The 21,284-nt window shown below is 42.0% G+C and overlaps 1 protein-coding gene across 1 annotated transcript; it reads right to left on the bottom strand.

The window, feature by feature from the left end:
* Positions 1-12,242: 12,242 nt before the first annotated feature.
* On the bottom strand, positions 12,243-19,059 carry LOC111238886 (rho-related GTP-binding protein RhoU-like). Its single transcript, XM_022768598.1, has 3 exons — positions 18,649-19,059; positions 16,691-16,749; positions 12,243-14,427 (listed from the first exon to the last, which is right to left on the bottom strand). Exons 1-3 carry the CDS (start codon positions 18,863-18,865, stop codon positions 13,972-13,974), a joined length of 732 nt encoding a protein of 243 aa, XP_022624319.1. The 5' UTR covers positions 18,866-19,059; the 3' UTR covers positions 12,243-13,971.
* Positions 19,060-21,284: the final 2,225 nt, after the last annotated feature.

Here is a 21,284-nt window from a genome sequence, read left to right on the forward strand (position 1 = left end):
TCTTTCCGGTATACGGAGCTAGAGTTAAATGATTGGCTGTTACATTGACGTAATAATATAATTGTCTTTTACCTTGTAAACATTTAACAAATTTAAATTGACCATGAAATTAAATTATTGATTTATTAACTTAAATTGTTTTATTAACTGTTAACGTTTTAAAGGTTTTTCAAAGGACTTTTATTAGTCACCTAGGTTACGCAAGGCTTTGGTACATGAAGCCCCAGGTGTACTGACCCACCTGTTCAGAGTCAGGGAATCGCTCAGCGCTGAAGCTGGTCCAGAATGGTAGGACGCCGACCTTCAACCTGGAGACGTGGGATCGAGCTTGGGCTCTGACAACCTGAGGTACATTACACAAGTGTGATTGTATGTGTGTTTGTGTGAAATAACAATGAAACAACAAAAACTTCGTTCATCGATTAAAAACTTCAACTTGCGTTCGTAAAACTCGTCCGTTCACTTCGATTTCTCCGTGCGAATTTCCGATCGCTGCGAATTTCCGAATTTCCACGATTTCCACCGAGGTCCAACGAGGAGTGAACAGTACAGGTATATCCCCCCTGGGGTCCAGCTAGCTTAGCTACGCTAAGCTAGCTGGAAGGGTCATTTTGGCTGCTTTTATTTTCACTTGACATAATCAAGTTTCTGATATGGAGGACGAAATTTTTATTTTAACTATTATTATTATTATCATCACCATCATCTTCGCCCAATTAATAGCCGATTTAGATAAGGGCGACATGGGCAGCATCTTGGGGGGGGGGGGGGGGGGCGCTTTCAAAAGAAAAAAAAAAAAGGAAGTTACATTTGCGCGACCGGTTTTCCTTTAGCTCATTTGCACATCACGTCAATGACGTCATGTCACCGTGTGCCATTTATAGTTTGTCCCCTCTCACTCTCAGAGTGGTGGGGAGGGGGCTGGGGAATTACAATTATACCAGTAACAATGTAGGAAGATGCTGATGATTATGCTGATAAGTTTCCTGTTGTATCAAAGGAGGTTTTCCCTTTCTCATAAATTGTTGAAATTTTAATCTGCAAAGTAGCTACTATGTGGTGGAGTAAAAACAATTCTTCCCTCTGAAAAAGTTGAAACACTCAATTAAAGTATTCGTTCTTCAAAAAATACATCAAAAAAGTACACCACCTGGGTAAACAGAATCAATATACCTTCCACAACTGCCCTCACTTCATCCTGGAGCTTCAGCTGCTCAAAATGTGAGTGTGTGCAAACTGCAGTCTGCACACAGCCAGAGGACTATTGAACCCAATCCAGACATTTCATAATAGGAACTGCTGGAACAAAACTAAACCGGTAATTTTTCATTTATGAGAACAACACATCAGAGTATTAAACGGTAGGTACTTAGACTCAGTGAAATCCTGCAGCAGGTCTTTGTTCTCATGCTTCTGGTGGTGAAAGCAGCTTTACTGCTGACACACACCAGACGTCATGACCCCGTTCCCAACACGTCCAAACCCTCTCCCTGTTCTTAACGACTCAGCTCTTCCTGATGTTTTGTTGGCTGATGCTCAGCAGACCAACAAAGACAAGAATCAACAGTCTGACCTGAAAAGGAACTGGACAAAAACATCTTCATCAAAAGCATCAAAGCTGCTTTCTGAACTGAATAGAGAAGCTTGGATAGTGGTTTGACTACCTGTCAGTGGTGCACTCTGAGAAAAGCCTTAGCTAAATAGAAAGACAACAGCAAATGGATGGTGTGGATTCACATTGCCCAGTGGCATCACAAAGAGAGTTTGTTCTTATAAACTTTACTGGCAGTGACTGATACATTCATAATGTCAAGTGGAGGATGGGACATAGCGAAGAATAGGTTAAGAGGACACTGAAAAGAGTGGAAAACAATAATGTGAGGGTGTGAGTAAAGGTTTTCATTACAAGATAAAGGTTTGCTGGGAAAAAAAAGTATATAAATCACACTTCTTGTAACCATTTTTCCACATACCAGTTTTTTTGACACCTGAATACATTTCTCCTGCATGCTAGGCCGCCATAATCTCCCCTTAATTTCCCTATGTAATGAAAGCTTGCAGTCACTTGAAACCTGCTTGAGATCAGTACTCCATCACAGTTAACATGTCTGTGTGTTGTCAAAGATACATTATCAGTGACTGGTAGTACAGTGCAGAGATCTCACATCAGCCACTTGAACAAAATAAAAGGAGACACAATGCGATGTTCTCATGATAGATTACCAAGTTTCAAGTAACATATAGAAATGAACGGTGACCAGTGGCTGCCTGAAAAGTAGGAAAAACAAGTTATGAAACACAAATGTATGCTTTGGAAAATAATTTAAAGCTATTTAAAGTATATAGAAGTAAAGATGATACGGCTGCCTAGTGATTATTATCATTATTGAGTCATAAGATGATTATTTTTTTGATTAGCTGATTAATTGTTTGGTCTATAAAACATCAGAAAATACAAAAAAAAATCGCCTGTTACAATCTGTAAACGAAGATTATTTCATTAAACAGTTTTAAATATCATTGCAATTCTGCACATCTGTCTTTCAGACATACTATTGTAAAACCCTCCTCCTCAATAACCTCTATGATGTCCATGGACAATTTCCCAAAGGTTTCCATCAACTACAAACTGGTTTAAGCTTTGACCTTTAAACTTATATTATCTCATGTGAATATATCTTCAAGGCCCAAATAGGTAAAACTAAAACAAGCAGGAAAGTTTGGAGACAAGAATTCAAGTTGCAGATTATTTTTCTGTCGCTCCACTAATAATTTAATTGACTAATCATTTCAAGTCTTCAAGATGCAGCATGAAATAAACACTGATTGTTCTTTTAACACTTATCTGAACCTCTTACATCTTGTTGTCAGTTCTTGCCTTCACCGTACTGGTCTCCAGACACTTAGTCTGGACAGTGTCTGGGGTCAAGGCCCTCCTACAGAGCTCCTCTCATAGGTCACATCCTGTCCGAAGGGGGAGAAAGAGGGGGCTCCCCTTACCGTGGGATGAGGGAGGCTGGAGGTCAGAGGTCAGGGCTGCTTTCTCAGGTTTCAAAGCTTGCTGGGAGCTGAGGTTGCAGGGTCACGGTGGGTAGCTCAGCTCTAGTTAGGGCCGCGGTGTCTTTGTGAATCACAGTAATGGCTTCCGCAATTAAACACTAAAAATGGAAGCATTTATATCCTCTGGTAATGATCGAAGTGCTGTTTCGGCCAATCACGTGATCTGTCTCTGGGGGCTCCTTACCTGCTGTGCAGTGCAGCACAGGCTACCACAGTGATTTTAGTGTGTGTTGTGTTGTTACTGTGGGATTACTGAGCAATCAATCATTGAGGGCAGCTCTGCTTTTGACTTCAGTGGACAAACACAGTCCCAGTGGGAGCTCACTGTTGGGGATAAAAGACTGCTAACTCTGGCAGATTGAGTGTGTGTATATGTATGTATGTTAGTGATTTTGGTGGTGGGGATGAAGGTTGGATTGATAAATATTCGTGACGTATAAAAGTGTGACTAGGAAGTATAGGACAACTGAGCGTGACCAAGAAGTGTAGATAAAAAAAATAAAAAAAATAATGTAAAAAACATTTGTGAGAAAACCCTGAAACTTGAAGAAACTAGGAAGTGGAGAGTGAAAAAAGGATACAAAAGAAAGGGACTGGGAGGACAGAGAGATGAGAAGGTAAAGGTCACTCTGTTGGCTAGGGCTTGAAGAATAAGTCATTGTTTTTAGTATTCGATTGAGAAAGTGAATGCATATATTCAGAAGTGGGATAAAGGGCAACTCTAGAAAAAGAGCAGAGTGGGGGGTGGAAAAAGGGAGTAAATGTGGGTGTGGAAGAAACAAAAGAGGACAAGAGAAAGACTGCCAAGAGTGTGGAGGATAAAGAGGGTGAGAGAGAGTGCAGAGGAGCACAAATCAAAGAACCTATAACAAAATGTGCAAAAAGAAAAAGCAGGGAAGAACTATAAGTACGTCAAAGTACAAGTTGAATCTTGCTGTTTTCCAGTGGGCTGTAAAATTGCTCCACTGCACAGGGACAGGGAAGTGAAGTGCTCCTGCAGGTGTTATCTCAGTTACTGATAAAGAGCTTTATGCACAGCGTGGCGTGAGGCGAGGTACTGGGCCTCATAGGGAGAGAGGGACACACTTACATAACTGGCCCCGTAACTGCCAACAGCTGGCTTGGTCTGGGCTTACAGTGCTAAAGCCTCTATGTGTCCAGATCCAGATTTCTTGTGTCCATCAATGAGTACATTAGAGCAGAGAGGAGAACAGAGAGTCCCCGGCCATGAACGGTTCTGTTTCCTGTCAGGATGCATCTCCTCAGTGTTGAGCAGGAGAGCATGTGTGTTGATCGAGCGCCAAGAACCGAAAACGAGACACACACAGTCACTTTAATACAGCGACCCACTTGTTCATTTCAAACAAACGATGAGGCAATGTAACACTTCATTCCTTCTGGCACTGACCGGTTATTAAAATGTTTCAACATGAGGTAAACTGTGTATCTTCAATGTGTCATTGCAAGAGGATGAAATGAGGATGTGAGGAAAGCTGGAGGAAGGAAAATTGATTCCATCAAACCTGCAATAAGTAATAAGTGTTAATAAGTGATTCCACAAGATATACAGTTTCAACTTCAAACATTTGCAACAAAATATGTTATTTGTAGTCACGCGCAAGAACAACACATACAGCTGTCTCCTGATCTGACACTATGGTTAAGGATTGGTTATGTTTAGGCACAAGAACTTCTTGGTTAGGATTGTGGAAAGATCATAGTTTGGGTCGTAAGGTTAGGGTTGGGGTTAGGGTTAGGGGTTAGTTTGTACGTGGTTAAGGAAACATCAGGGTTCAGTTTAAAATGACTATGTTATTAAGGTTAGAGAGCTATTGTTGTCATGCTTAAAAGTGAAATTTTGATGGTGCTAAGTGACAACAGGATCAAAGAAGTTATTACAGTTCACTCTGAGGGTTTATACCAAATTTCATGACAATCCATCCAATAGTTGGCATTGGCACTAGAGGAAAAGTCTGCTGATCACCAAGGTCATTACAGGACATTGCCTGGTTGCCATAAATATGTGCATGAAATCTTGTGCCAACGCAGCAAACAGAACATTTTGACATGTTGGTGGCACTAGAGAATGTTGAATTTATCCTGTTTGCTTTTAGCAGTCTTTCTCTGTTAAAGTCGAGATGTTTTGTTGACCCATCCATCCACCCAACCTCCTCCCTCTGTGGACTTTGTTGCTCTTTTACAATGTCACACTGTTTCCACTTTGTTCCTTAACAAGACAAGAGTCTGACTCCTACAGCCCGCTAGGACGGCTTTGTCAGTTGAAACGTCTGATACTGTCATTTTTTTTCTCAGAAGGACAGTCTCAACATTTCTCTGTAGAATTGATGACCAAAAAGCTGAGTCAATCTTGCATGTGTGGAACAAACTTATCTGCGTTTACTTTCACAACAAGGAACACTTTGGTCGATTGGTCCGGTCAAGCTGGTCAGGCTTCTAATGAGTCACAGGGCTGGGTAAATAATCAGCTTCCACCTCCGACATTATCAGTCACCACTAAACCTACAGACTGATTTCATCTGGGTTTGTTTATTTTAGGAATAAAATGGCACTTTTGTTGATAATGTCAAATCTGCACAGATGTTTGGAAACGCTCAGTCAGGGTGTGTGATCAATATTAAAACCTGTGAGTCACTCAGATGTTATTGGAGGTGTCTTTGTCCTGTGTAAATCAGTCAAACTGAAGGCTATTGGATTGGCAGTCCAAACAGCGGTAAACCACCCGTACATCAAGGCCAGGGGAAAACCAGGCATAAATGTGTGTGTATGCATATGGATACAAGGGCATGCACACATACACACGCCCTGTACCCTTATCTGTCCCATATGAGAGATCAAAGCACTGCAGGCTGTCAGCAATCAAACAAAGAATGAGGGAGCACCAACAAAATGAACTGATAAGGAGAGAGCAAGTGATAGAGGTAAGAGAAAGAAAGGGGAAGCACATGGTAAAGAAACATAAACAAGAGCAAAGGAGAAGAAAATATTCACATATGTCCCAGAGTAAATGAGGTCACCATACCCATGAGCCATTGCTACACAGGGAACAATGTATGTCACTGGAGGCCAATCAGATAACATCAGCCAAGTGGGCTGCAGCTGTCAGCCAATCACAGTCTCTGTTAGTGACATCAGATGTACAGTTGGATTCAAACCAGAGAATATGATCTGCTGAGGGAAGAAAAAAAACTTTACAAAAGGTGGTTCCTCTCCGAAATTACAGCTTTATTGAATTAGACCCCTCAGTCTCTACTCCTGTGCTTCATCAGCAGTATCAATTTACAGAGTCAGAGAAGGACTACTTTTCATGCCCCAGATACAACTTGGCACTAAACAGCGAAACCGAGTGAACTGCAGGCAACTTGAGACATTCTGCAAACAGCAGATGCTCTTCTTATCAGGAAGCACACAGCATCTGGTTAGTGTCTGAACTCCAGAGAATATAAATCCAAAATATTTACAGCTCGTCCTTAGAGACATGTGAAATTCTGACATAACTCAAGCTAATTATTAACGGCAGTCTTGAATGGAGAGGCGTTTCTATTGTGTAGCAGAGTTTCAGATAAGGAACAGATATGGAGCTGCTTCTGTCATCTCATTCTGTTTTATACAGTCTAATTATCTTTGTGCTCCACCATAAACAGAGTGAAATTAAACACCTTCCTTCCGTGCTTACCTCTTCAAAAAACAATATGTTGTAAACGCCACGTGACAAAGACACACATGCAAGTGTGTGTGTATTTGCTTATGAAGCAACAAACTCTTTGAATCGCTGGCAATTTGTTTACATTCACAACTAGTGGAATCACTATCCATTGAAAAGAAGATCTATGTTTTTAAGTTTGATCACAGAGCAGGTGTTTTGAACGCAAACTACATAAAAAAGTGAGTGAGTGAGTGAGTGAGTGAGTGAGTGAGTACAATTAAAAGTTGTGTGTATGAGGGGGACTGAAGCTTATCTCTGTAATACCGACTAATACTGATGGACTTATCACAGAGGTGCAGGAGAACATACAGTATTATGTATGAGCCAGGATAAGAAGATCGCTTGAGACAACTGGTCGTATGTGGTAACTTGGATTTTCACGGAAATCAGAAAGTTTACTTATCAGAATACTGATGTTATTTTATACATAACAAGAATGACAAATAAATGTTACAACCTAAGTAGGACTATGAGTCTTCAGACCAGTGGTTCAAGCTAACTGCTATCGTTGGCATGCTAATGTGCTCTCAATGACAATTCTAAAATGCTGACGTTTAGGAGTTATAAAGATTACCATGTTCACCATCATAGTTTGGCATGTTACTGTGATAACATTGGTTAATTAGCACTAAACACAAAGTACATCTGACGATGTTGGGAGTGTCTCCAGTTTTGCAAGTATTTGGTTATAAACCAAAGTACTACTGGTCAGGTGGTGTCAGCGTAGAAGCACTTTTTAAAAGACTTTTCCTTGATCTGCTGTCGATTGGATTATACCTCAATTTTACATCAGTTTGACCAAATGAATGAATTTTGACCTGATGATTATAAAATTTCAGGGGACCACCAAAGTTAGTCCAATTCACCCTGAGGTGGACATGAAAACTACAAATTTTAACTTAGTGGCAGTACTACATGAAATATCAGGGGTTCACCAGCATTTTATCTTCTGGGGACCATGAATGAATATATTTTTGTAACATTTTGAGCCAGTCTAATAGATGTTGAGTAATTTGACTGTATAAGTATCAAAGTGAAAGGTTTGACATACAAGTGGCACTATAGGAAAATGTCAGGGGATCACCAAAGTCAGTAGGATTCATCCTCTGTGAAAATGGATATCAAATTCCGTTGCAGCCCACTCAACAGTTGTTGACACATTTCACTAAAAGCCCTAAATGTCCGTCTCACGGTTGCTCTAGAGGAAAAATCAGGAAATCATCAGTAGGTTTCATCGTCTGAGAGCATGAGTATCTCTATCAAATTTGATGACAATACAATCCAGTTATTGCTTAGTTGTTTTTGTGTTGATTGCAATGCAGATGGTATGGCTAAAAATAAAAATGAATATTGGATATAAACGTGTACAGACAGATCACAACATGAGCAAGGCTCCAGGAAACTAAGAGAAGTAGGAGACTGAGAGGAAAAAGGACAAAAAACTAGGCTGACAAATGGCTGAATTGCTTGTGCAAAGAATCTACTTGAACAGAAAGGTATCATAGTTTATAATACTTTTACAGTTACCCCTGCCTCAAGGCTACAACTGAAGCACCTGTGTTTACATAAATACGATGTACTGTACATGTGCAAGTGCAAAGATGCGAAGATGTGCACGTCCAAACAGTTTGCCTGAAGGGAAGACACATGTTCCACAGACCACAGGACAGATGTTCTGGAGGCAGAGATGGGCCTCTTTATAGCAAAACACTGAGCTGTTCAAAGAGGCCCTGCTGACCTGGGACAGAGCGACTCAATTAGCTTCCCATAATGAGACCACACTGTGGGGGGTGTTTACATAAGCTTATTAAAACATAATCCTGCCAACAACGCCGTACTGTAGCATGCCAGACAGGCCGCTCCTGCAACCACTGTGTTAGCTAACAGCAGGTTGGTGGCTGTGGTCCTCAGAGATGACAAGAGAGGTCAGATGAAATATTTTTATATGTGAACATCACGGCTGATGCTGTCGTTTTGGGATAAAACCAGACTTAATCTCTCTCCAGTAATCTCACTTTATAGATGTTTTCTAACAGACTTTAATCTCTTTTTTTATTAACCACTGTTTGACTTTTAGTTTTGCCATGTCTTCTACTCTACTGTAATAATACAGAATTTCTGTGTCCCCCACAACTGGTAAAGTACAGTGCAGGGGAGTGCAAGAAGTGACAGGAGAGTAGGAAACATCACATGGAAATGACGTTGTGGCCACTAAGTCCAATCAGTCTGGTGATAATTCAGCTATAGCTGAAAAGTGAAAAAGGTACAAGATTATATTCAAAAAATAGAATTCAATTTGACCTACAGTGATTCCCAAATACCTTAGGATTCTATTGTAGAGCACTATCACATGACCTGCTCATTTGAAGCACACTGAATTCTTATACACCAGTCTCACCTCTCAGTCAACCTGTGTGTCATAATCACATAGACATCCAGCTCCTATTGCTTACAGTCATTTAAACATATGAGAAGATGAGAACAACTCTTGTAACGGGAGGGTTACAAGGAAGAGGCAGTGGTCTTAAACATTCTTTGAAAGCAGATTTATGTCAAGAATAATGAACTGTACTCAATTACTAGTTAAATCTATGTGTGGGTGTCTTTTAATCAGGGCCCCAGACATATTGCATCGTATTACAGGAGCTTGGGCAACAGTTAATCCTAAAGACAATGTACAAAGTGAACTACAGTCTACTGGTTGGATCCCTTCGCACCCCACAGACCCGATCGACGAGGTTTATGTTCCTCAGTAATCCCGCCCCATGGACTGAGCTCCAGTTATTGTGCTGGCAGTTATCCAAGGGGTGCAGGAAAAATCCGTCACCAACTTTAAGACATCAAAACTGATTATGGTGGTGCTCTTTCATGTGGAGTCAGAGTTCACTTGTTACCTAAATGATTCCCAGGAGTTATGTAATGATGTGGGTTTACAGGACTGAAAAGTTCAATGACCATTTGCGTTTTAACAGCTGAAGCAGGCTACAGTTGACTAGGCCACCCATTTCACACCATTATCTCACCTAGCATTAATTTAACAGGGATAACTGTTTCCATCCAGCGCTGTAGCCACCAGTAACACTTTCAAACATTTTCTGGGAATCTGTGGAGTTGGATGACGTAAAGAGGACTTTACATTCTACGATAACACACATATAACACGTGTTTTTATTTTATAGGCATAATCTGATACTTTTGTTTGTTCAACGTTTCAGGAAATAAACTCACACTCTGAAGGTAATGAAATCAGCCTACCAACATCTCTAATCCATCTTGTTTGTTTGTGTTATCCATGCAAAAAATATAAAATGTATTGATTTATGGAGGGCTATGCAAATGGCAGAGCCAGGCTAACTATTTCCCCTAGTTTATAGTCTTTATTCAACGCTAGCTGGTTCTTTTGTCATGTTAAATGGATAGATATGAAAATGGTATTGATATTCTCATCTAATTCTTGGTATTCACCACTAATCAAAAACCTTCTTCGGTGAGGGTTGTGCTTTAGGAATTTGGACTCATGGCTTCCGTATTTCTATGATCCTGGCTACGGCCCTTTCACATCAGCAGTTGTGGTTGTCCCCTTTAAACTAAGGATAGATACCAAAGCTCCAGATCTACAGAACTGAGCAGCTCTATTGGCCAATATCTGCCACAGTGGAAGCCATCTGATCGACCCACAAAGGTAGTTTAAATGTTGGTTTTGCCTCCATGAACCTGTGACCGTGAAATGCATACAGTTAGATTACCACTGAGTGATAATATTATGTCTGTTCCACACGAGTTCCGTAGTCTTCAAGGGTTTGATGATGTTGGCGCACTGACGTGTTTTACGTTTACATATGGTTACACAAATACCCCCGTATATATTTGCTTAACACTGAGCTCTTCTGTTTTATACAGTAGAATATTTATTCACATTTCTACCTCTGGGACAATTTTGGTGTTTGGATTAAGCAGAGCAGGTCTAAATTAGTGTAGAGACACATGCACTGGGGCATACAGTCAAACGGTCTCACTGTGAAATTTGAGAGATGCGGGGACCTCGGCCCCTGATATGTTTCCTTTCTGTTAGTTTCATGACTGACAGCTCCAAATTCCAACCACAGACAATAAACTGTACTTCTAGCAGACAGGTACGTATTACAGTCAAACACACAAGCCACAGTGCTAAATCAGTGGACGTTTCACAAGATGGCTGCCTTGCTAAGACACAACAATGGGCTTTCCTGCTGAAGTATTGGTGGAAAGTGGAGCCACCCTGACTGTCATAATTAGACCACTTGGCACCACTCCTACTTAAGTTGCACCCACTCTGAGGCTGGACAACATACTCATCTGCAGTCTGCCAGACGACACAAACTCTCTTTTAGCTGTCTACCCTATCATTAGCGCTTCTAAACAAGTACAAGATACCTTGCTAACTGTCATTCTCTGCCCATTGTTGTATACTGTGGCGTAGACACGTAGCTATGAATAGGAGGAAAAGCCTATTTGAGGCAATTATAATCATCCGATCTTGCATAGTTAGAAGTCTCGGTGCCGACAAAACCTCTGAGACTAAATCTTTAAAGTCTCATTTAACTCTTTCCTAACTTTTTTAAATTGTATTTTTTCGCTCATTTTAGAAACTGGATGAAAGTGTTAACTTATTCATTATAAAGAGAATTCTATTTGTAGGGGAATCACATGGCAAAATTGAAATAGTATTCAGGTCGCTACTGCATATTTAACTCTTTTCTTAGCAATGCATGATGATTGTTAGTCATGGTTAGTCCTCATCAGTTGTGCAATTCTTTGTAGCTTGCATTATGGAATAATTGGAGTCAACTATATAGTGTATAATAATTTTTATTAGGCATTCAACAACAATAGTGAGCATGCTATATTGCGACCTATATGGTGAATGCTTTTATATTAACACCGACTCGTACTTGGGTGTGATTTAATGTCCTCTTTATGTCAAACTAAAATAAACCAGAAAGTGAATGATTAAGTAGACCCTCGGTCTACTTTTAGTGTATCTTTACTCACAATGTGTTTTTCTACTTAAAGCAAGTTAAAGTTTTGCAAGACTGCAGGAACACTTCTGGCAATAGCCTATTAACCTACATTTTGGTCGGAAACCTCTGTATTTAAACTGGTTCCCTCTTTCTTTTTGGCAGTTTTTTGTATTTATTACTGAGGCACATAAAAACATATGAGATCTGTCAAAACACCTATTCATACTATGATAACCTTTGATCTTTGAAACGAAGCATGAATGAGCCCCCTCCCCTTCCCTCCCCCTCCACTCTTATCATCATATCACATCCTCTACAGGGTGACAGTCGAGATAACGTCTCCATGGACACGCCAACAGTGAAAACAGGTTAAATATTTCACATTTTATTTTGTTCCGCTCATACAGCTCAACAAACTGCTCTCACGCCAGAGTCAGACACCAACTGAATCACTCATATTGTTAAGTACCATTTATAGTTGGACAGCACAGCCAATGACTGAGTCACTTCTATATGTACACACACATTTATCCTGATGACATTACAAACATCATAAGTGATTACTATGTAACATACATAATGACATATCATGGTTCATACAACTGCTCTGTATTGCTGTTGATCAGTTATTGGCCCAGAAGGAACAGATAAATAGACAGAGCTGAATGACAGGCTTCTGAAAAATAAGAAGCAAACATAGAATCAGTCTCTTTGGTGATTTCACCTCATTTACTGTGTAATTTCAAAAGAGGAGAAAGCTCCAGTACACTGACCGACAAAGATGGGTAATTATCCTTATAAGGCCCTGACTACAATGTCAATGAAAGACCCTGTGATCATCCAGACCAGTGGTGTAGTGCAGGGAACATGCAGATCAGCCATTTTTGTTTCATTGACACTGAGTAAACGTATGGCTCAAGCGCCACGGATGCATTCCCCTGCTCTGTGTCTGATTCTTAAGTTTCCACACCACTGGTCCAAAGGCCATTGCATGGCAAGACTTCGGTGATATGTTTGGACTCTGTGTGATAAGTGCAATGTACAGTGGCACTGCCCAACGTATTGCTGCAACCTTGTAACAGTCACAAAAAAAAAAAAAAAAACTTGAAAAGTCTTGAAACATTTCAGATGAAGCTTTTCAGTCAAAGTGAAGAACTGAAACTTCTAAAGCTTCCAGAAGCTGAAGCATACGTGTGTGTTCTCCAGTATAGGATGGTTGGTGCGGGTCAGTGAGGAGCTTACAGACCTCTACATGTGTGGTTGACTAACAGTGAGACAGCTGTAGCAACACTATGAAATGTGGCACAGACACAAGCTGGTGTAGAGACATACACCCTACACTAGCTCACAGTTAAACAGAAGTGAATGGCCAGACTAATGTGACAGTTCATAGAACAACATACACCATTCAAACCAGAACTCATTGATTTCACATAAATTTATACTCATGTACATTTGATTGTAATCTAGAAGGGAACGAGTTAAAATAGATTTGATCTGATCCGACTCTTAACAAGTTGTCATTGAAGTTATAGACGCTTCTGATTTTGGAAACAAAGGTGCAGGATTGGCTTTGATTTTCAATAGCAGAACTATTGCGTCTGTGATTGGGGGTTTCAGCTGAGCATCTATCAGAAGTGTTGGGGGCTGAATTACAGTGTAGAACACATAGAATAATATACTTTGTTAAAGAAGGGTATCAAATCAGACAAAAAGGAGGAGTATACTTTTAGTACATAACATCACCGCCTGCACACCTCCCCTCCAAGTCAGCTCACATTTCCTTTGGACAAGTCCAGTATGATATGCAGTCCATGTGCCATAAAATTTTATTAGCTCCATAATTTTTGGTTGAATTCTGGTCACAGTCATATTTAACAGTTCAGACTGGCTCTGAGCAGCAGACAGTGGTTACAGTCTTATGCTCTCTGTCTTTTAGGCATCAACATCGGATATTTTATGGTCAAAATGAAACCATGCCAAACCCGCAACCACTCTACAGCTCAGGCAGGCACACTCTGCCTCTATTGAGCTGTTGCTCCACTGGACTGAAGTCATTCTGGCCAGCACATCTGGGGTCGTCCAGGTGAACGTGAAAATAGAAGTTCGTACATCCAAGTGAGTCCCAGCAGACATGTGAGCAGTTCCAGTTTTATATCAGTCATTGGAAAGTCATCCCCTCCCTCCCTACTGGACGCACACGTACTTCTTCCACCAGGACTTGGAGAGCATCTTCATCTTATCAGCTGTGCTGCGGACCTTCCTCTCCCGTCGTGCTCTTCTGTCAGAGTGCCGCAGCCCCACAGCGATGGCTGCGTCAAACACCTCCTTCAGATTCTTTTGTGTCAGCGCCGAGCACTCAACGTATGTCACTGCCCCAATTTTTTCCGACAGCGCTCTGGCGTCTTCCTCCGCCACCGGCCTCTCCCGCCGCCTCGCCAGCTCGATCAGCACCTTGACGTCCTGCCGCAGGTCGCACTGTGTGCCTACGAGGAGGACGGGCGTGAGAGGGCAGCGGCGACGGATCTCGGGCACCCACTTCTCCCAGACGTTTTGAAAGGAAGCGGGGCTGACCACGCTGAAGCAGAGCAGCAAGGCGTCAGTCCGACTGTAGCAGAAGTGGCGGAGTTTGTCGAACTCATCCTGATGGAGAAAGAAACAGATGGTAAGCTATGCGGTGATGCTCATGATTTAAAATCGAACAGGTCTTAAGATTTTCCATTAGGCCCCACTCAAAATCTTTACTGCGATGAATTATTTCCCTTCACTTCTCACCCAGAAGGACCACACACAAATGCACTTCCAGTAATCACTTCACTGGTCAACACACTCAAGCACCTTAACATCACAGGAAAAGGAACTGCGCCAATAATCATTCGATAACAACCTGTCTAAACAGTGTTTATATTGTGCTGATACACGGTCTACGTATGAGTCCTGCCCGCTCATTTATATCATCTACAGTAAATCTCTTAAATTAACACTTTGAAGCCACGTAGCTTTGACTAACAAGGGCCTCCCACATCCTTGAGTACACAGATTAAGGTTGGCAGAAACTTGACACAAACCTCTCCTTCTCTCTCTTAACCCTCTCCTTTCCAGCACACATCTCCTAATCCCTCTTTGCCTATACAATGCTCTGTGCCGACGCAAATCTGCAGAAACAATCAGATTTGAAGCTCAACAGTTGCAGTGGACACTTATCAACTTGTGAGTTTCCCACACAAACTTTGGCTTTGCTTTGTGATCTGATGACGTAGGTCCATCTGCAGAATATACAGACATATCAACATCTGTGTGTGAGGAGCAACTTTGTTTATCAGCTCTGGCGGCAGCTGTTATCACCCTTCTCCAAACCCTCTCCGTCTTTCTGTCTTGGCTCACTCTCTCACTCTCTACCTCTCTCTTTCTTAGTCATCTTGTCCTTTTTTTTTTTTTTTTTTTGGCACTCCCCGACCCATTTCTGGCACAAGCTCCCCTCTTATGAAATTGCATCAGTACATTAAGTGTTAGCTGACTTTTATCTGCCCATATTTGCCCAAGCTTGTCTGCGTGTGTGCGTCTGTGTGTGAGTGCAGTTTTAACACTGTGTGCAGCCTGCAACATGCTGTGAGGTTTTACATGTATTAGGGGCTTGTTCAAATGCCTCGTTCCACTTTACTGCCAAATTGTCTTTGATTCTGTGCAGAACTGGCAGTGCCTTCACAGCATTTGTGAATGTCAAATATGCTGCTCCCAGGGCAGGGTTCTGTTAAGGTGGATTATCAAACAACCACCCATGCTCCAGAGAAATTACAAGACCATTTCACAAGCTGTTCCTTTCAAGATTGCCCCACAAACATGATAATGAGTCAATAACTTTTGCCTGGCAAGTTTCTCGTACCACCGTGTCCTTAACAGGGAAGACAGACAGAAAGAAACAGTTTTCATTTTTCACATATCACCTCCAGTCTAGCCTCCACCACAAGCTATACCTGTTTGAGACAGTGTTATTTCTACTCCAGATGAAGAGTGACAGCAGAGCCCAGGAATTCAGCTATTTCTACACTGCTGCGCTACCTGAAGTAACAGGCAAGAATCCCTAAAGGAAAGGCGGAAAGCAAAGGCAACATTGGCAGAACACAAAAACAGCACAGCTCCAACTATGGAATATTTCCACTATTGATTCACCTTAGATTTTTTTTTTTTTCAATTAATCAAATCATTTGTTCAATCTATTAAAAATCCAAAAACAGTGATAATGACCCTCAAAAAGTGCTAGAGCTCAAGGTGTCACTCTCAAATGGCTTGTTTTATCAGACCAAAAGCACCACATTTAAAGTTGTTTGATTCAATAATTATATAAAACAGAGAAAAGCACCAAATCCTGACCTGTGAGAGACTGGAACAGTCAATGTTTCGCTTTTATGTTTAATAAATGGCTAAATGGTGCTTTGAGCTAAATGCTAACATCAGCATGCTAACTTACTCACAATCACAATGCTAACTTCCTGATGCTTAGCAGGTATAATGTTTACGATCATATTTTTGTGTGTTAGCATGCTAACACGTGCTACTTAGCATTAAACACAAAGTACTGCTGATGCTGAGGGGAATGTCATTAGTTTTCCAGGTATTTAGTCAGAAACAAAGGAAAATTTTTGAATTCATAATGTCGCTAGAGGAAAAGTCAGGGGATCACCAAAGTAATTAGGGTTCATCATCTCGGAACCATGAATATCTGTACTAAATTTCATGGCTATCCATCCAACGGTTGTTGAGATATTTCATTCTGGACCAAAGTTGTGTAAGAGAGACATGTGTGGCACACACATTTTGATCCGGGTAAGGTGCCAAATGGTAATGCAGAGTGTGTGTGTGTGTGTGTGTGTGTGTGTGTGTGTGTGCGTGCGCGAACAAAACTCACCTGTCCTGCAGTGTCACACAACTGTAGTCTAACCGGGTTTCCATCCACCTGAACCACAGCTGTCGACACAGAAACAGACAGACAGAGAAAACATTACTTTAACCCTGTGCATCAGCCCCCCACCTGACACTTCAGTAGTTAACATACACACAGCTAACCGCCAGAGTATTCTCTGGAATAAACAAAAGTCTGCCAGTTGAAAACACAAAGACCCCCTGCTCTGCTCTTGCAGCTCACAGACGGCCTGCTCTGTCTCGCCCACCCACTCTGCCAGTTACTGTCGAGACCATAACGCTTTACTGTCGCTCGGACCACTCGGTGAGCTTTGTTCTCTGTTGTGTTTTGACAGAGGCCATTCCAAGGCTGACTAACGGGGGGTGGGGGTAAAAACAAAGCAGATTTTGTTTGCTTGGTGACTCTCTTCCAATCAGCCTCACTTCCAGATTGGAAAAGTGGGTGAGTCATCTTACAGCGAGTTTCATTACAGGGCCATTTATTCTTTTCAGAAGAGTGAGCACAATGCAGAGCAGCAGGCACATGGAAACATTTACAATACGCCTGGAGTGGTCGGTCATACCACCTGATCAAAGAGCCTGCTGGAACTATTCATGTAGCAGGACAGGCATCATGGCACTCTGCTTTAACAAAAGCAAGGAGAAAGAGCGGGAGGAGAGAAAGGACGTATGAGAGAGCGGCCACTGTGTAATAATTTCCTAGTCTCTGATATATGATAGTCCTTTGATTTTCCAGACCAAAACTCCCTCTTATCGTCCCCTCTCCCAGCCTCCCGCTCCTCTGCGTCCCTGCCACCTGTGGCATTGCGTAACTGCTCAGAAGTCAGCTTTCAAGAGGGTACTCTCTGATCCCGGGCATGGAGAAATGACATCACCATAAAGGGCCCCAACTGCACAATCGCTCTCTGTCAGGCCGCGGCGAAAGACAATATCTGCCTCAGAGCCACTGCAACAGATGTGCCCATTCCAGTATAGAGGAGAGGGCTCACGGGTCAAGGCTGACAACAATAGGCAGAGTTGTGCAATCCAAAACCCCTGAACCAGAGACTGCTCTGTATAGGAGGGTTGAGCCAGTGTTCGTCTGAGGGCGGTGTGTGCTCACAGTGAGTGTTTGACAGGATTTGTGTTGGCCAAGTTGTTTATTTTACTACACATCACTAGTTATACTACAAGTTTGTGTGCAGTGATGCAATGCCAAGTATTGTTTCCTAAATTCCTAAACAAGCATAAATATCTGCTAATGTAAGGTTTCATAGGCCTTTGTGAATACTATCATATGCAGATAAAACATCTCAGAAGAGTAAAGTTTACTAAGTGTCTTAAGAAAGGCTAAAGAGGGACTTTCTGAAGATGTGACCATGAAGAAATAAAGGTGATCAGGAGGTCAGAGGTGTATTTTTTTCATGCCAACACTGATCAGTTTAAAACAAGTGCCCCCTTTGAAGGATTTTGTTCTCTCCTCCTTATTTTTCATTAAACAAAGCCTGCTGGGGCTAGTGAGACAGTTTGGAAAGTGGAACTGTGCCAAATGGAAACCTGGCTCGATCCAGGGAGGACAACTCATGTGCATTAACACTGGTGCAGGACAGATAATAGGAAAAACAAACACATCTATCATAACAGTGGAATAATAGGGGGAAATGGCAGAATGGGCGGGTGCACTCAAAACATGAGAAGTTCAAGAAGAATTCAGTGGGAGACAGTCAGGCAGGTAGAAACAAATTGATTTGCCCCTGAAGTGGAAAAAAATGCCATTCGGGTTTAATTCACCAGAATGAATCCCGGGGTTTCTGCCTGTGAGAACCCTTCATCAGGGCAAATGAGGGGTGACATTGCTTATGCATATAATGCTGTATTCCTCTCTTACACTGATTGTGCATATGCAAAAATGTTTACAGAATTCATCATAAAAAATAAAAGTAGCAATATCTTGACATTACTTACCCGAGAAGTCATCAAATGCAGTAGGGACGTATTTGGTTGGGTAGCCGTTCGTTGTGTAGCTGACCACCAGACTGGTTTTGCCCACCGCTCCGTCGCCGAGCAGGACGCACTTCAGCAGCCGCTCCTGCGCCTGTCCTGGCCGGGCGGGATTGGGTTTATGCGGGGGTACCGGAGGGGCCATGGTCCTTCCGTAATCCATGGTGAATGGAGGTGACATTCAATCGGCCAGCACTTCACCGCGCTCTCCTTCGACGGGCAGATGAAGCACCCACCATGAGAACAGGTTTCCTTTCTGTACTGCAAGTTTGGTCAAATGCTTATGATCTGGAGAGGGACTCGTGCGTAAAGCCTCTCCTCTTGCCCTGCGCGCTGTCAAATCCAGTGAGGCAAATTACCATTCCGTCCACAGCCCCGAGCTCTGCAGTTTAAAATGCGAGGGCGGATCCAAACGGCGTTATATCTTCAGATAGATTTGACTAGTCCCACCCACTTCACTTCCCTAGCGGAGGGCTGAACAGACACAGGTTGAAGTTGTGAAATAAGTACCAAAATATGTTTTAAAAAAAACATAGACGATTACTTGTACCGGACTCTTTGGAGAAATTACAATGAGCCAAGAATCAATTTGTTTATGATTCGCTTTTATTTGTATTCTTTTTTTTTCTTATCAATTAATATCAGCCCAACCGACTGTGTCCTTTTCTAGGGCCAACTAACTGTGAAGCTGCCATGACCCTGTGCAGGCAAGTCCAAAATTGTCCTCGCCAGGGAGAAGGAGACAACCTTGATGTCCATTTTGAACATGAGACATAAAGTACTGAAATATCAAACCCAGTCAGATCTCCTGACCTACTTTAATTTGCAGCCAGCTGAGCCCAGAAGGAGCAGCCAGTGGCCACAAACTGTAGGAGAATGTGGAATCCTACATCAATACAGTCAGTCGAGAGATTTACGTGTAAGAATTGGACAAATTCAAACTTAACTTTCTTTCTAAATTGGGTAGTTTTTCAAACAGTCCTGAGGATATTTTGTCACACAGTTCCAAGCTGTGAGACACATTTGACACCTGGAAAATGGGATGGGAAGTAATGTCTTGACTTTGGTCGCCCCCTTGTGGCGGAGAGCAAGAACGACGAGTAAATTTACACGTCTGAATTACTTGCATGGCGAGTGGGCATACTGTGGCCCAGAGGCTACAGTTTCTCAAGTTATAGATGTAATTGACTTTGAATTAGAGTATGTAGTCGTACAGGTAAAAATCACAATTGACCCTCCTGTTGTCCGTTCAAACAATAGCAGTGAGTGGTTTAATAGCAGTGACAAATACATTTTTCCTGACCTTACCCTATTATACAGAAAAGTTAAGCAATGCCCCTTTTTATGGACTATTGTTACAAAAGCTGTACACTGTAAGGGTACAAAGATGGTCTTTCTTTTTTTTTTGGATGAGGTGTTTGTAAAGATCATGTAGAGACATCAGTGGCCCTGCCATGCAGTTTGGAAATTAACATGATATCCCACCCGCTAAAGGCTACAGTTTATCTGAAGAATCCCAATACAAATACTGGGTAGGGCCCCTCTTTGCTCTCAAAACAGCATCAGTTCTTTGCAGCATGGATTCCATATGATGATGGAAATATGCCATTGAGATTCTACTCCATGTTGACATGTTGACTTGACCACATCACATCATTTCTGAGGATTTGTCTGCTGCACAGTCATACTGCAAACCTCATGTTGTACCACATCCCAACGGTGCTCTACTAGAGTTGATCTAGTGACAGGGGAGGTCACTGAACACATTGTCATGTTCATGAAACCAGTATTAGACGACTTTTGCTTCATGACATGGTGCATCATCGTGCTGGAAGTAGCCATTAGAAGATGATTAATTGTGGCCGTAAACGGATGTGCATTGTAAGCAACAATACTTAGACAGGCAGTGGCAATCAAACCATGATTGGTTGGTATCTAGGAGCCCAAAGTGTGAAAACATTCACCACACCATTACACTACCGCTACCAGTCTGGACTGTTGGCACAAGCTAGGTTGGGGGGTTCACGCTGTTGACGCCAAATTCTGACTGTACCATCTGCGAGCCTCAGCAGATATCCAGATTCATCAGACCAGGCTGTTTTCCAGTCTTCAATGTCCAGTTTTGGTGAACCAGTGGCCACTCCAGCATTTGCTGACAGGAGTGGAATCCAACAGCGTCTTCTGCTGTTGTAGTTCATCCGCCAGGTTCAAGAGAGATGTTTTTCTGCTCACCACAGTTATAAAGAGTGGTTATCTGAATTACCGTAGCCTTTCTGTTTGTTTCCTCAACCAGTCTGTGCATTCTCCTCTGACCTCTCTCATCAGATGATGTTTCCATCCTGAGTAACAACTCTATCCCAGGTGATCAGCAGTTAGAAATAGTCAAACCAGCCCACCTGACAACAACACTCATGCCACTCTCAAAGTCACTGAGATCACATTTTTCCCCCAATCCGATGTTTGATGTGAACAATAACTTATTAAGTTCCTGTCCTGTATCTGCATGATTTTATGCATTACACCGCTGCCTCATGATTGGATAATTGCATGAATAAACAGGTGAACAGTTGTTCCTAATGAAGTGTTTAGTGAGTGTATTT

This window comes from Seriola dumerili, unplaced genomic scaffold (assembly GCF_002260705.1).
Source record: "Seriola dumerili isolate Sdu_G_001 unplaced genomic scaffold, Sdu_1.0 BDQW01001731.1, whole genome shotgun sequence".
In the NCBI taxonomy this organism is placed as follows: Eukaryota; Metazoa; Chordata; class Actinopteri; order Carangiformes; family Carangidae; genus Seriola; species Seriola dumerili.

What these genes read in the sequence shown, in the direction of transcription:
- LOC111238886 (XM_022768598.1), bottom strand. Translation starts at nt 18,865, where the DNA reads ATGTCACCTCCATTCACCATGGATTACGGAAGGACCATGGCCCCTCCG. An exon ending in TGCATTTGATGACTTCTCGG is followed by an intron (nt 16,750 to 18,648) that starts GTAAGTAATGTC and finishes CTGTGTCGACAG; the next exon opens with CTGTGGTTCAGGTGGATGGA. An exon ending in TGTGTGACACTGCAGGACAG is followed by an intron (nt 14,428 to 16,690) that starts GTGAGTTTTGTT and finishes TTTCTCCATCAG; the next exon opens with GATGAGTTCGACAAACTCCG.